The sequence below is a fragment of the Eublepharis macularius genome, chromosome 1 (assembly GCF_028583425.1).
Source record: "Eublepharis macularius isolate TG4126 chromosome 1, MPM_Emac_v1.0, whole genome shotgun sequence".
Taxonomy (NCBI): Eukaryota; Metazoa; Chordata; class Lepidosauria; order Squamata; family Eublepharidae; genus Eublepharis; species Eublepharis macularius.
The window spans coordinates 82,676,625-82,693,232 of NC_072790.1; the positions used below are offsets into that span (position 1 = coordinate 82,676,625).

Sequence of the window (16,608 nt, forward strand, 5' to 3'; positions counted from 1 at the left end):
AAACTGCTGTGCTGGCTTTAGGGGAGGCAAAAGATTTAAAAGGGAATACACACCGTAAAAAGCTCGCTTTTCATACTCCGCTATACTGTTTCTACTTGCTTACTTACCTGCAGGCTTGCAGAAGGGATGGGAAGCTTTTCCTCACCTGTGGTTCTTTACTAGTTCCCCTTTTGTAAATCATTGTTCTAAATTACCCAAATCTTGATCATATGGAACTCAGTATTTTGAGCGTAACCACCTTCATACTGTTGAAAGTTGTTAATTTTAAGTAGCCTGTCTAACATATGCATAAATGGAAATTAAATCCCTATTTAAAGTATCAGCACAAAGAGTCAGCATCAGGATACATTCCTTTCTTACCAAGAATATTCTTGCTAGTATTTATCCCACTTAGGTAGATGGGGGAGAGGGGTTATATCATAAAGAAGAGTTAAAAGGAATGTATGGTTTATACCATTAGTGTACCTAGTGTTTAGAGGTGTTTAGGTCAACAAAAAGGGTTTCTGCCTCAAGGAGTTTACAGTCTAAAATATGACTATTAACCCTAAATAGCCTGCTTTGAATGAAGTCCCATTCTGTTCAGTGGAGCTTACTTTCAAATATGTGCTTAGCGTTAGGACATTTATCTGCCAGGAGTCTTTTTCATTTGTTAATTTTTGAATAGAATGTTTTTTCAGTCTATATTGACTTCTTTTTTTAAAAAAGTCTGTGGTTGACCACAGGCAGTAAAGAGAGAACTGCTTAATTAATTTTTTCCAATTACTGTTTTAACTACTGTAAGCTGCTTCCTGAAATAGCCTGAGAGCAGGGTAGATAAAATAATAAATACATGATGTGACATGTAGAAGAGCATAATGGTTTACTAAACACCAATACAGACTGAATTAGGTTCTTTTGTGGAAAATCAATTGTGCTTTTCTTGTCAAGGTGGAACTTCAAGGTGGAGCAAATGATTATTACAATGTGCTTCCTAACAAGAGCTTGGAAAAAGCTTACATAGAGAATGGGAAGAAGCTTGGCGTGGAGTTCATCTCGGATGATAACTTGAATGGACTGTCAGGTAATGCTGGAGCTCCTGCATGCTCACATTTTTTTAGGTCAGCTTCACTATTTTTGTATTTTTCTTCTCTTCCTTTTAACTTTCTGCCTTTTGATCTGTTAAGGTGAAACCTGATTTAGCAAAAGAAACTGACATGGATCTAATACAAAACTTGGGATTGCAGAAATTCAAAGTTGTTTAATAACTCAGAATCAGAGATGTGTTTAACTGTTATTAAATATATTTTCTTAGTGAGGAAATTTCTTTTAATGTGCGTGCCTTTTTTCTTTTTCATTAAGAATTTTCAACTGTTTTTCCACATAGGATAGTAAATATAACAACAAATTTCATATAACCCTACCACCCACCCTCCTCCTCTCCTCCTTCCCAGCACAGCCCACCAACAAGAGAAGAAAGTAAGAGTTGCATACATACAGCCAGTACATACAAATTTAAAAGGGGGAGCGAGAGTATTGGGGGGGGGGAGCAGTAATACTGACTCACGTAAGCAAGGAGTGAAGAAGAAATCTTGCCAGATGGCAAGAAGGTCTCAGTAGCTACTCGTCTCTTGTATGCAATTTTCTGCCTTATACAGAGATCTAACATATCATTGACGCAATCGCCCACAGAGGGAGGAATACAAGATTTCCAGTGCTGCAAGATACTTTGGTTGGCAACCAAGGCTGCCGTTTGAATCTGCAGCATTTGCATAGTGCTCTTTCCCCACACACATAGCACACTCTCTCTCTCCCATGCTCAGTCTGGTTTCCCACCTTTTCTCTGGAGCGATTCATTCCTCTGGTAAAATGCTAGTTCACATATTCTGTCATTCTTTGTTCCTTTCTTCTCTACTCAGGTTTTAAAAAATCGCTTAAAGGACTATAGTTTTCTTATCCTTTTCTAAGAACCTTTCCTGTTAGACATCAGTCTGTCTGCCTACTCTGCAGCTTGTGTGACATTCTGAGGTAACTTGTACTTGACAAAAATTTTGATGCTGGAGGGAAGTTGGGATAAAAATTGGTCAAGTATTCAGATCCCTCACTTTCTCTGATGTATTACCTTTGCTGAGGTAATCTTTTTTCAAGCTCTTCTAGCTTTGCCCCAAAGGCTACATATGACTTCCCAGGCTAGTATTGTAAAGTTCTGAATCTCTGAAATGATCAAGCCCTAATGTGAATGTGTCATATAGTGCCTGTTTTAAAATCTTCATGTTTTACTGCTTTGTCTGAGAGGAATCTTTCATATACCTCTGCCAGTTTACTTTTTATGAGACTGTGCAGAAATTGCATATGCTGTGTTGTAGGAATGTTTCAATTTTGGGCAGCTTTCTCAAAAGTAGCAAAGAATATCTAGGGTAGATCTAGTGGTAGATCTTCCCCTACCACTTATGAAATAAAATGTTTAGGTGTCAGTCTTGGAGGATTCAGACCCTGTGCTCTGATTCTCCCTTTCTCCTGTTCAAACTTTTCCCCACCAAATACCCTCATACTTCAGCCCTTTCAATACCCCTTTCAAAATTTAATTTCTCTGCCTCAGCTCTATGTTACTCTGTTTTTATCGGTTGCTCCCCCTCATATCCCAATTTCTTTAACTGTTGCTCTTTCTAATACTCCATTTTCTTTTCTTCGAGTCTAAACTTCTCCTGTAATTCCAGAGCTCTTAACATATTCTGTTCTTTCAGAACTTCTTTGTACTCTGGTGATATAGAAGTTACCTCAGAACTTGTGCAAGTTCCTACTTTGCCACTCCCCTTTGTCTGGTGCTGTATCAGGAATGCCCTTAACATCTCTACAGATTTTCCTTTGTGAGGGATACAGTTGTAATGTTATTGAGTTAGGATCAATCCAATAGAAATTAGGGCAAGACTATAGTGGACTGGTCTTGTAAAAGCTTAGAGCTCACTGAGACATGCTGTGTGTAGTTTAGAGGCTCTGCCCCCATCACCTAACGTTAGCACTTCATTCAACATAAACCAATAAAAAGGAAATCAGAAGCTGGGTTCCTCATCTTTGCACAATTAAGTAAAACTGATTTGGGGGTGAAAGCTATACTTTTGGGGCAGAGTTATGTCCCTTTCTCATTTGTGTAAATGAGATGAATTTAATTGGTTTTGCAAAATATAGGTTTCTGTCTATGTAATTAGCACTTTAGACCCAACTTTTGTAATGTTTCTTTTGCTAGGTCTGACATCTTTCTTTTGCACTTATACACATCTTTTCTCTTTTGACTCTTATTTATGGACTATTGATACATTTCATGAATAGGGAGTAGAGCTACTGTCTAATGCAGGTTCTTCTCTTTACATGTAGCTATCATTGCCTGGCATGTACATCACTATTACTTTCTTTTTCTCCCCGCTGGAGACCCAAATTGAACTTCAGTCTCCCAGATCCTAGTCTTGACATGCTAACCATTTCATCAGCTTTGTAGTAATTATATAATTTAGGTCTTTAGCAACCTGTCCGGGGTTTCCTTTATATTGTGAATTTAATACTCACAGATTTTGTCTTCTTTAGGTTCTACTGACTTTGGAAATGTTACCTTTGTGGTTCCTGGGATTCATCCCTATTTTTACATTGGCTCAGATGCACTGAACCATACTGAGCAGTACACAACTGCTGCAGGTTAGTAGAAGTGAGCTGTGTTTTTCCAGAAATGTATGGATGCTTTTGTGGGTCCTGTCCTTTAAGAAGCTTAGTATTGTTTTACAGTGCAACCCTAAGCACATTTACACAGAAATAAAATCATAGTTTGTATGTTTAGGGCTGCAGCCTTTGCCTTACTACAATCCTGTGAAGTAGTTTAGGGTTGAGGGGAGCAGGGCAGGGGAAGTATTTGTCCAGACACAAGACCCCACCACTTTTAGAGCACAAGACACGCCTCATTGAAAACATCAAATCCTCACAGAGATGTAATGGGGTAAAGTTGACCCCACCACTTTTAGAGCACAAGACACTGAAACTGCCACCATTTGTGACTTCCCTGCTGCTGCCACCAGGTGTGAGTCGGCCACATGGTAGCAACAGCAGGCAAGTCACACATGGTGGCAGTTTCAGTATTACAACAGTTAAAAATGATTGTTTTCTTTCAAATACACTGTCTTGTGCTTTAAAAGTGTGTGTGTGTGGGGTCAATTTTACCCCATTTACATTTCTGTGAGAATTTAATGTTTTCAGTGAGGAGTATTTTTGATTCCAATTCCAGATTTTACACTTTTGTCTTCCATTGCTGAAGAAAGTTATTCTTGAGGCCTGATGTTTTTTACTTAGTAGCTAATGCCATGATTGAGAGAGCTATCAATTTTCCATTTGTGTGAGAGTTGGGGTCATTTTGACCCCAATTCCAAATTAGTCTGATGGGTTTTTTCCTCAGGACGACTAAATATGCTTATTAGTTCTCAGTAAGGGAGTAGGGTTATCACCCACTCAATACTTGTGGCCAAAAAACTGCTTCTGTTGATGTTGCTGAAGTTAAAGGCAGTAGACTTGTTTCAAATCCACTTCAAAAAGCAATATTGAAATGACCTACTTAGTTCTGAGGACCATGTGTAAGATTGACTGATAATTGTACAGATGAACTGCAAGTCTGAATGGATTCACAAAGTCAGCTCCCTTGGGAAAAAGGCTCAGCTTGACATGCACTGGAACAAAAGATACCATCTTCCAATATGGTTTTTCATTTTTTTGGGCTGTATCTTCATTGTAGTAGTTATATCCCTTTTGTGGGTTTTAATTTATTCTAGGATCAAAAGAAGCACAGTTCTATGCCTTGCGGACAGCTAAAGCTTTGGCAATGACTGCGTTGGATGTTATTTTCAAACCGGATCTGTTGGAAAAAGTTAGAGAAGATTTCAGAATAGTAAAGCTGAATGAGGAAGGTCACTTGAATGCACCTGAACATGGAAAAGGGTCTGTGCTTGGTATTGGAGCTGCATGTGCCTCACATTGAAGAACAGCACTTTGCAAGTTTAAACTCAATAGAAAATCCTGAATTGTTCTACTTGAATTCTGGGGAGTGTTTAATAGCTGGAGAGATGCTGACATTTTAAGTGGCACAACTAAATGACCTCAGTGTACTTCCAAAATATCTTTTGTCTAACATCATGTAACTGCCTTAATTTGGCAGACATGATGATTTTTCTGCAGTGATTGACAATGTGCTGAATATCTTAGCTTTGCAGATTTTTGCAAGATATATTTTGAATTGCTAGTACAATGTGTAAGAAGTTGATTTATTCATAGCAAACGCTGCCTTATCAAGGAACTGTGAAAGATGTATGCTCAGCTTACTATATACAAAAAACCAAATGCAATCAGGAAAAATTAATGTACTTGATACAGCTATATGATTTAAAAAAAACCCCTGAGGCTTGTGAAGAAGTTGATGCCAAAGGCTTAGGTGGCTGTTACTCAAGATGTGACCAGATTGCCAGGCAATACATTTGTTTCTGCTTGCAGAATTTCACGCTATTGAAACTGAGAGTTCAGCATTTGAACATCCAGCATTTTCTTGATCATTTCATTTTTTTCCGAAAAGATGTCTTGTAATCTCTTGATACTTCACTTGTAGGTAGGCACCCCTATTGTGTACAGTCCTTACAATTTCTCAGTCATGTGTATCCCATAGTAATTGCACAAAGAGAAATCAGGTTTCTTGGTTCTGATGAACTACAAATGTAACTGCACAGATCTTTGCCATCTTTCTCCAGTAGCTCCTTTTGACTGCAAAAACCTGATGCTGGGGTCTGGAAGTCTTGTGGCCAAAGTGCCATAGGATGCTGTAGTAGGAAAGCAAACGGGTGAAATTGGCTTTAACTAATTTTCATTGGTGGAAGAGCTCCAGCGCAGAAGATGAAAGTGAAACTGCTTCTCTCTTCCTGTAGTGGTCCTTGTGCCCCACACTGTTTAGTCTTCATGGCTCGCCCAACCACCAGATCAGTTTTTGAGGGGCTGCTGAGGAAGGTTGGAAAAATGTGAATTCCTTCTGTCTGTAGGATGCAACCCAATGGCTTGGATCCAGTGGAATATTTCTAATAGTAGAAGGATTTCTGTCTGCAGGATACAACTTTCTTGCCTCCTGTTGGAGCCCAAAACACTGCTTAGGCAAGACGGTCACCCTCCATGGACAGAAATTATTCCACCCACAGATATAATCCATTGGATCAAATTAGGGGTGTGAACTAAAAAAAATTGATATTATTTGGATCTAGGTATCCAGAATACCATGTATATTCAGCATTCCAGATATTAGGGTCCAAAAATACTGATTAGTCTTTGGATCCACATTTTATTCAGGAATCTGAATAAATTCAGCTCCATTATTTCCTATGGGGGAACCTATCTGGGGGCCGTTTTTTGTGCAAACTCCACCAAAATTGCAGGGAACCTAGTCCTTTCTGTCCACTACAAACACCCTAGTTTCAAGAAGATTAGACCAATGGGTCCAGTTCTGTGGGATCCTGAACAAGGTTCCTTTAGCCACTGTCTATTGTTCATGGGGGCGGGGTCCAAGGCTTTCAAGGGCAAAGAATTTTAACCAAAATCTAAGTTCAAAGGGGCAACGACTGGCCAACAGCCAGTCCCCAATGCAAGCTGAATCAACAAAGCCCAGCAGAACCAATGCCAAACCAGAGAATCCCAGCAAAACCAAAATAAAGCAAGAGATGCTGCTTTTTAAAAAAATTCTGCACAAAATTGTGCTAAGGTCCGATGAGCGTTCTGGCTGGGCTGCTGGTTTTGGCGGGGGGCGGGGAGATGGTTAAACGCCTAATGTATTCTACCTACGTTTTAACTTTGAGAAGAGCACTTTTCCCCACTTTCCCAGTGTAGATTGAGAGAGGATGCAGGCACACAGAAAGTCTAGAGTTGGGAAATTGAAGAGCGGCAAGTTGACCTTGAGGAAGACCATCTGCTTAACTCTCCAAGAGAGCAGATGAGTGCAATGAGGGCTGAGCAATACCTGCTTGAGAGAAGACATGTTCCCTCTGCATGCTCATTGGAGAGCATGAGAGGTCCAGTAGAATAGTGGTACACAACTCACAGGGCTCTGAGAGGTAATCCCTGACTATTGCCTTTGCCAAAATCTGGGTCATATGCCTCACATTCCCCCCCAGAGGGGCTGAACATATCCCCAATGGTTTCCATCTCCATGGACATCTTGGGACTGGCTGTAGAAGAACCCAGCTGAGAAAGGGATGTATGGGGAACTGAAGAACAGCTCTTCTCCGTCCTCTCCCTCTGTTGACAGTTCTCCTCTTGGCCTGTGTACACTGCACCCCCTGAGAGCACTCATCTCTCAAGCTGGTGAGATTCCTGGCCCGCTTAGCTATGCTGCCCTTGATCCATGAGTTGCACATGGTTGCCATCATGTACACCTTGTCAATGAGAGATTTCATGCAGGACCCAGTGCCCCCTTGCAGTCTTCTCACGAGTGTACACATTGCTAAAAACAAAGTGCACATTATGTGCCTGGTCTAGAAAAGTGGCAATCTTCCTGTGAAGCATTTGGATCAGGACGTGGGGTAGCCATGTCACGCGAGACCATGACAGTGAAATCCTTAAAGGGGTTAAGGATCTCCACCATCTGGGAGATGGTCAGCAGGTCTTGGCTAAACTTACTCTCCCCCCTCACAGTGTTGCTCTCTGAGAGCCTCATTGTGAGGGCAGCTTTCTGCTGCACCAAACACTCAAGCATGGCATGGGTGGAGGTCCAGCAAGTGCTTACATTGCTGATCAGGTGATGCTCCTGCATGCCTGCTAGGACCTGCAAGTACAGGTGATAGGTAACCTTCACACTGTGCAAGAATTGACTTGTGATGCAGCGGCATCTCTTTTTTTAGTATTAAATATTAAGTATTAAATGTAGACCAATTAAATGTGTTACCGCTATAGTACCAGACAAATTCTTACAGTTCTATGGTAGCCAAACAAATTCACAATTATACCCACCTGGTCAACTTTACCAGCTCCTTCTCTTTCAATTCTGTTACTCCCCTCTTATTTTTCAGTTAGATTTTGCCTTTAACCCTCTTCTTACACCCTCTGGGTAGATTGCTGCCACCAGGAATTATATTCCAAGATAGTTAATTTAAATTTCCCCTTTAATAACGTGCCCAAGCGTCAGGCTCCTTCATGGGACTATGTGGCCCTGAGGATAGGAATGTGATATAGAAATAACATATATTCTGGGATGAACAAAAAAACTCAAAATAAACTTATTTTTACAAGAAGCGTATCGGTTTCACACTAGTACTTAAGCTTAATGGTTTCAAAGATAGTTACCAGTTTTTAAAGTTTCTTTTCATAGGATCAATCACACAGATATACATAAACTTTCTCAGGCACACACACAGTTTGCCTGTTTCAGATAGGTCAATCACTCATTCAAATGTACATAGACTTTCCCTCAGGCTGCACACAGCTTGCCTGTCTAAACCAAAAAACCCCTTTTCTCTCAGTAACCAAAAACTGCAGTTCACTCCACTCCACACTCTGTCATCAACCAATCATCTCACTCATCCCACTCTTTCACCCCACTCTTCATTCGTACCATACCAAGCATTTAAAGACACCCACACTTAAAAAATTACAAGTGTCTACAATTTCTATCTAATATTAATTAATTAATTAAACTAAGGCTTCTCTTAGTATAATTCTCTTTATACACTAGAATTTTTATTTCCCTTTGTAAATCACTCTAAGCTTTACTGGCATTATCCATTTATACCTAATATTTGCTGCTTGTAGCTTTGTTGTTACAAATTTCAGCTCTGTGTATGTCTAATTATCGGCACCACATCAGCCTCCAACCGCAATTCAAATGCCAGCCAGCTTGCTATATAACTTGATAGTTCCATATTTCTTTCAATTATTCCTCTCAGCAGCATCTCATGATGAGGCAGCATCCAGTCTGGGATCCTCAGGGATCAGACTCAGTGCGTTCTTGAGGCCCGCCTGCACTGTCTGAACGTTTGTGCTTATTGGTCACCCTGTGGTGGTATTTCTACAGTCCTTGCCTCTCAGGGGCAGCAGAGATGTCCATTGTGTGCTCCTCATCGAGAACCTTGGTATGAAGTGAAGCTCGGCAGAAGCTAGCATGGCAGCCCCCCCCCATCTCACCCTGCTTGAAGCTGGTTGTCCCACCCCCCAGAAGGTCATGGAGTTGCCACGAGTGCTCAGTAGCGAGAAATACGCATGCTGCAACTCAGGGCAGCAGCAACACAACAACAACCAACTGCAAGGTAAACCAATGCCCCCTAACAGCAGCAAGTTAACAATAAAAAAGCCAACGGCAATAACAACAAATGACCCTTGAAATATAATATAAAACTGAAACAGACAAATATTAACAACCGAGCAAAAAAATCCTTCCCCCCGCTCCAATGCAGCAGCAAATATTAAATAAAACAATACAGCAACAAAAACCTTTTAAATATTAAACTCAGCAATACAGAACACAATCCAAAGGAAAGGGGGGGAGTCCCTCCCCCAAAGAATAACCTTTGAAAGTAAAATAGTGGCACCAAACTCAAGTTACAGAAGCAGAAAAATAAAAGCAAAATTCTGCCCCAACCAAAGTATTACCAAAAAAAAGCCCAGTGCACCCCCACAATCAAAAGACTTGAAGGTACACATTTTCAAAAGGAACCAGAAAGAAACAGCTAGTCCTCCTCTCTGCATCAGTACCAGGCCAATCCAGTGTCTTCAGCTGATATCCTTTTCTCAGTTCTCCAGGCAAGCAACAGTTCAGGTGGCCCAGACCCTTCATGCAGGCAGCAGCAAAGTAATCCACAAGGCAGAGACTCTAAGCAGCCAGAGGCTAAAAGTACTTAACAGCACACAATCCAGAAATCTCACTCTAAAATGGAATCTGTTCAGAGCCAGCCCTGTTTTTATGTTCCTGCAAGAATTTTGAAAAGGCTGTCCTATCAAAGATTCCCTGTGCTTGACCAAACAACTAAAGTTCCTCCAAAGTCACATCCCGTTGGTCATTCATTCTCTCACTCCCCCTCCCTCTTGCCTCACTCCCCCCTCCCCTTGCCCTGGGGGAAAATCCAGGGAAAACAAGCGAACAAGCTTTAAAATGGCCAGCCCAGCAATTCCCAGATAAACCCAAATAATTCCAGATTATTTGGGATTCCAATATTTAGCATATCCAAATATATCTGGATTTATCTGATTATACCTTTACCTACCAAATAATACCAATAAAGCATTATCTGGGTATATATTCGGCTTGGAAATACCACATCACACACCCGTAGATCCACCTCTACAAGGTAGCCATTGGAACCCAGTTCCTCATGAAATGCTTAAGACATCAGTTACTCAGCATTCTTGCTTACCTCAGTATTCTTACATATTATAGGTTGGTGTTGTGTGTGTGTGTTTTAAGATATTTCTTGTATTTACAGAATCAAAGTAGCAATTCTGTAAACTTGTTGCAGAAAACACTGCTATATATTGTCATGCTCTGGCAGATTTGTAAAAGGAAAAATAACTCGATTGCTTAATTCAGATGCAATACAAACTAGACTTGTTAAAAGATAAAATGTATTACAGTAATAGAGCTAAAACTGTATCCATACTCAGAGCTGTACGTTAGATAGGTAAGATTATCCTTATAAGCACCCCCATATGGGGGGGGGGAATATTCCACTTGTGTTTTTTTCCTTATTCCAAAAGTGAGAGAAGTTTCACATGTGCTACCTGGAATAATTGCAAATACCAAACTCCAGTGTATATCCGCTCTTAATTTTGTTCCATATTTATATTCATTTTTAGAATGGAATTACCTATAATTTGGTCAGTTTGGATTCACTGTAAGACTACCAGCAGTGCTTTTTGTATCTGGCTGATATATGGCTTTTCTTCAGAGGTCTCCTAAAAGGCACTAGCTTTCTCTCCTTCCCCCAAGCTCCTTTATCTAGGTCTGCAAAAGCAATAGCAAATTTTGAGCCTGGTCTGTTGAACTACAGAATACTGGACAAAAAGCTACATTGGATTCCATGGGAAAGAGTAAGCCCTGCTACACCTGAGTTCATGCTGAAGCTAGCACTTGAGCCATAAGTGAAAAACCTTTGCTGTTTGCAAATAGCCAGCCTTGAGGCTGTATCAGTCAGTAATCTGTGTTTACTGAGGTAGTTCCCTCCCTGTTTCACTGAGGCATTGCCCTTTGAGCCTCATCTATCTTCTGTGGGTAATATGGAGATACACTGTTATAATGCTATGCATTTTGTTTAAATCCCTCAGTGTGGCAAAAAAAAAAAAATGACAAAGCTGGTGTTTAATTTTAATGTCATGTGCAAAACAGATCACTCAAGAGAGCTGTCCAGAAATATACAAAATTATCACTTGATTTACATTATTTTTCCTTGCAAGAGTAGTTCACCTAAGAGACCAGCATGTATCCTGCTTCTTCACAGAGCAAATTTTAAAGCCTTCCTCCAGTTTAAATGGCTCTTCCATTGGAGGAAGGTTGGACACTTGCCACTACATGAAATGTTTGGGTTGTAATGAATGTATTGGCTCCCTTTTCAGTCCAGAATGAATTTGTTTCTTCTGTTCTTTTGTGTAATTAAAAACCTTGATTTAAAACCAGTGTTCTTTCTAAGTGTTTGATAAGGATTTGCTCCTTTGTGAAGTAAGGCAGACTGCTCTCCTGGCTGCTTATGATGAAGAGTGACCTCCAGGTGACAAGGCTAGGAATCTTCACCAAAGCTGTTTTTTCTTTTATTTTTAGATTATACATGACTAGCATAGGCACAGGTGGGCAGAAAGTGTGTAAAATGTCTGGTAATAACTTCTGTAAATGTTTGCAAAGTTGGAGTAAAATTTTACTTTCTGCAGAGTGAGGTAGTGTATATTACATTTGTATATAAGGCATTATTCACTCAGACATGCCTGGCAAGTCAAGTGGTTAATCCTGCAGGTACTGTGGTCAGTACGTACATGCATCTGTGAAGAGAATCTGTTATGAATTGTGCAGTTTCTTTTTGATGGTCATGTATAGGACTGAGTAAACCATGTCTGCTTTGATGCCAGTAAGATATATTTGGTGCAGGAGATGTATTTGTCTTACCCTTTCTGAAGACCAAACTCCAGCATGTGATGAGATCGGGCATTTGTCAGAGCCCCAATACAGGCAAAGGACCTATTGCCCCACAGTGCTTCAGTCTCACTTTGTACGAAGCGTTCAGGAAGTTCAGAGGTAGTATGGGAGAATTCTGTTTACATGAGTAACCACTTTCAGGTAAAAGAGACCGCTTGAGGGTGTCTTTCACATGCCCCACCCCAAAACCTATAATAATCACTAGCCTAGGGCTGTTTTTCTACTAGTAGCTTGTGTACGCTTGAGAATTTTCAAGTCACCAAGGAGCAAAATTGTAGAATGTATTGCTTTGAATCTCACAAAGGATATTTGCAAACGGAAGAGATATTCACACCTACTCTCTGCCCTCTGCTGGCCAAACACCCCCTCCAAAATGCTGCACCCTGGGAGATGGGGGAATACCCAGAAATAGTTGGGAGGTATCAGCGGTCTGTAGCATGAGTACAACAAATATTCTCCATGGAATCGAAGCCATTATCTTTAACCTTTTCATGGCCATTTGTATGTCAGTTCCTATCCCTTAACATGTGGCTGTGTTTATACACATGTATATGACATATTAAAGACTATTTAACTTCAAAGCATTTCACTGTGGCATGAGAGAATGTTTTTCACCCCATGGTGAGACTTCCTTATTAAAAAATATTTTGTTGTCTAATTCAGTTAATCTTTGTATTTGGTATATCTTAACTGACATTACTAAATTAAAAATAAGTATCTAATGCATCTCTGCTTGTATATGCTTTATCACCTTACCTCATTTGTATATGTGCTACATTATGCTACAAGAAAGTACTCACTATTTGCCCTTGGCAAGTGTTTTGTGTTCTAGGTACAAAACTAGGCAGTATATTTCACTATGCTCACTAGCTTGGCTAACCGGTTCCCCAGTTAATGTCAAAAGCTTGCATTCACACATGTTGGTGAAATAAAATGGTATTTTCAAGGCCACATTCCACTGAAGTTCATGACAAAGCCTTTGCTGACTTTAATGGCTCTATTGCACTCTTTAGTCCATCAACTAAGATATTTTAGACCATCATAAGACCATTTAAGATAAAGCATTATAGCAAGTCTAACTGCTTTAAACTATAGGTATTTCTGATTGATTCAGATTGATATGAGAGAGCATTTTTATAAACTACTTGCAGTTGCTTTTCTGAGACACCAAATTTTGAGCCTTATGTTTGTATGCTGGAATATTTTACAGCAAATTCTAATTAGCAAGTGTGGTGGAGAGTGCCCTTAAGTCATAGCTGACTTATTACGACCCCTGGCAGGGTTTTCATGGCAAGAGGCTAACAGAGGTCTTTTGACATTGCCTGCCTCTGAAATCTTGGTCATTGGAGGTCACCCATCAAAATACTAACCAAGGCTGACCCTGCTTAGCTTTTGAGATCTGACAAGATCAGGCTCACCTGGGTTATCCAGGTCAGGGCAATTAGCAAGTGCTAGAAGTTAGGAAAAATTTAAAATTTACCTCAGTATTGATTTTTTTATATTATTCCTGACATACTATGAGGAGAGAAGCATTTATGTACTTCAGATGTTTTCCTAAATACTGTATTGTATTTATTGTCATGGGGACAAAATCAGACATAATTATGCCTGCACGAATAAGCCTATATTTAGCCTATATTTAGAATGGTCTCAGAGTTACACTTTTAAAAGTAGGGCAATTTTATAAAATTCATATGACCATATTGCATTTTAATGTATATTTGATCTGTTTTGTCCAAATATGGTGCATGTGATAGCTGTTTATATTTTCAGGATAAGAAAGGAGGCTATGGAGCATTGCTTCTCTCTGGCAAGCAGGCTCATACTCATTCACTAGCCAGACTAGAGGACCAGGGTCTTCTAACAGCTCTTGCCAAGGCTCTCCAACCTCTCTGTAAGTTATGCTTCTGAATGTACCCTGAATAAATACCAAAAGGGAATTAAGTATTTCATTGAGCTCAGGTGCTTTCCTGTTTTTCTGTTCAAAGAATCTAGCCATATAGGCATGTATACATGGTATACAGAAAATGTGTTCTATGTCTGTATCATGTACACTGTTCAGAATGGACAAGGGTTCCAATCCAACTTGCCAGATGATAATGCTGTATACTTAATGGTATACATGACAGCAAAGATAATGCCTTCAGTGGGTGTTACAGCTTAGTTGTTCTCAAGTTTTATGCAGGAAAACTCATTCAGTGAGTTCCGCAGGGCAGTGCCATGGACATTATTTTGATATTTTGCTTGTCATTAGGAAATCAATACTTTTAGCAAGCACATACTTTGGGAGGAGGGAGACAGCATGTTTTTGTGGAGTAGTTCACCTTGGATAGGATGATAGCACACCTGCTTTGGAACACGTGAATAAAGAAAGAAAATTGGTTTTACTGAGAGTTTCTATAAAATATTATGAACATCCTTACCCTTAAGTAAGCTAATCTGTTTAATGGCTTTCTTGATACGGTTTTTAATTTGATTTGTACTTACAAAAACATTTAAGTTTCTAATTCACAGATCTCTGTAAACTTACTCTCATGACGAAAGCATCTTTTTCTTGGCACAGCACAATGTGACACAGTTAAAATTATATGCTACATAGGTTACAATGACTTTAGTTTAAAAGAGAGGGTAGTTACTTTAAAACATGTTAATGCTGCCTTGAAAGTCATTTGATGCTGGCACCTGTCATGACATTTTCAGAATTTGCTGTGAGTTTCTGTGCCATTTGTGTTCAATATTTGTTAGTGCACCTACAGTCTGTGACCTAGGAGGATGAGCTGATAATATGCTAATATAGTGCATGAATGGCTCAGTAAAATAAATTGAGGTGACAATTGTATAGAACACCCGTATGGATAAGTACCCCTTTCAAATAACACCACTAACCCTTTTCACATATTACAGTGAATGCATGTACACATGCATCTACATGTGTATACCTTTCTGTACAAAAGAGCCAACATGCAGGAACTAGTGCCTGGGAAAATGTGCAGTTTTAATCACATGTTTACCTGTACATGTATTGAATGTGAGAATTACTTAATGTGCTTCAGAAGACAAAGTGAACACTACACAGATTGTACTTGCATTCACTGTAACTTGTGAACAGAGTTCCTGCTACATGCTTAAAGTGAGTTGGAGACATTATCTGAAATGGTGAAGCTGGGGGATGAGCTCTTTCTTTATCAAGAAGGCTTCATGTTTTGGTCCAATAGGGTGTGTGCATTTAACTGGGGCCTGGAATTTGTCACCATAGCAGCCTCAAATCATCTGTTAAGTGACTTCTCACTGATTCTGATGTTGTGCAATTACTGATTTCTTCTAATAATGTTCCTAAGAATTCTGCTTGTACCCCGCCCCCACTAGTTACATGCCAATGATGTACAGACTTGTGGCACAGGGTGCCACAAGTCCAAGCACCTTAAGAATGCCACCTGTGTGCATACTGCAGAACATATGTAGCCTGTCTATCCCTTGTTCTTTGCGATTGATTTGCCTCTAATTTACTGTACTAGTAGACAGGAGTGCAGGTTGGTTTCTATGCTGCACATGTCCAGGCTTGCTTCAGATTACGCTGCCTGTGCCACTTGTGTCACTCATGCTGTATACTCTGGGGCCGTCTTATTTAGATCTTAGAATATGGCTGTAACCTTATGAATTGACAGCCGTGTTTTATGCTGTATTAAACAGAATGCAAATTCATAAGAGACAGTTCTTTAATCTTGGGTAAATTATTTACAATTTCATTGTTAGGCTGCAAGAATACTGTAATGTCGTAATTGCTTTATAGTGCCATGGCTACTGCTATTCTCCAAAATAGTGTTTGCTGTTTTATCTGCATGTCTTCAGCTTTCAAAAATGTAAAAAGAAACCCTGTTAATATAACAGATCCATTAAAACTTAGGAGTAACATCATGATGATTTACTTGAGCATGTACAGATATATTTCAGGGCTTCTATTCTGAAGACATCTCTGCAGGTTTGTTTCACAGTGATAATTTCTGGCTTAGATATTTATGGAAAAGATATGTTTAGAGGCTAAAGCAGCCTCTTGTGCCACCTTTAAACAATTTTAAACACTTGAGATACAATTCAATCTATTACTGTAAAGTAACTTTGGTAAGCATATTGTATACACTTGTAATCTTTTTTTAGTGTGCCCCTGCTCATGTATCATTGTTTTGTACATTCAGCTTTAATGGTATGCTGTATGTATGTACTTGCTGGATTGTAAGAATAAAATTGAGTCTTGCACAATATTCCTTCATTGGGATTAACAATTATTGGGGGTAGAAGGAGAAAGATAATACCATCAACAAGTTGCCCCATCCCTGTTAGCTGCTGGAATCTACTAAGCCCTGATGATAGCTGGAAGTATTGCCTGGATCTGCATGGCTGGCTGGCCTACACCATATTGGTCAACTTTCTACAAACTAACAGGAGCTGCTTGTGAGTTTCGA

At 39.7% G+C, this 16,608-nt stretch overlaps 1 protein-coding gene across 1 annotated transcript in view; it reads left to right on the plus strand.

The window, feature by feature from the left end:
• LOC129343330 (xaa-Arg dipeptidase-like) overlaps positions 1 to 16,407 on the plus strand; it is a 29,091-nt gene extending 12,684 nt beyond the window's left edge. The window contains exons 5-7 of the mRNA XM_054999534.1: positions 928 to 1,060; positions 3,556 to 3,663; positions 4,782 to 16,407. Coding sequence (XP_054855509.1) covers positions 928 to 1,060; positions 3,556 to 3,663; positions 4,782 to 4,987 — 447 coding nt within the window. The 3' untranslated portion in view covers positions 4,988 to 16,407. The remainder of the gene's footprint in view (positions 1 to 927; positions 1,061 to 3,555; positions 3,664 to 4,781) is intronic.
• Positions 16,408 to 16,608: the final 201 nt, after the last annotated feature.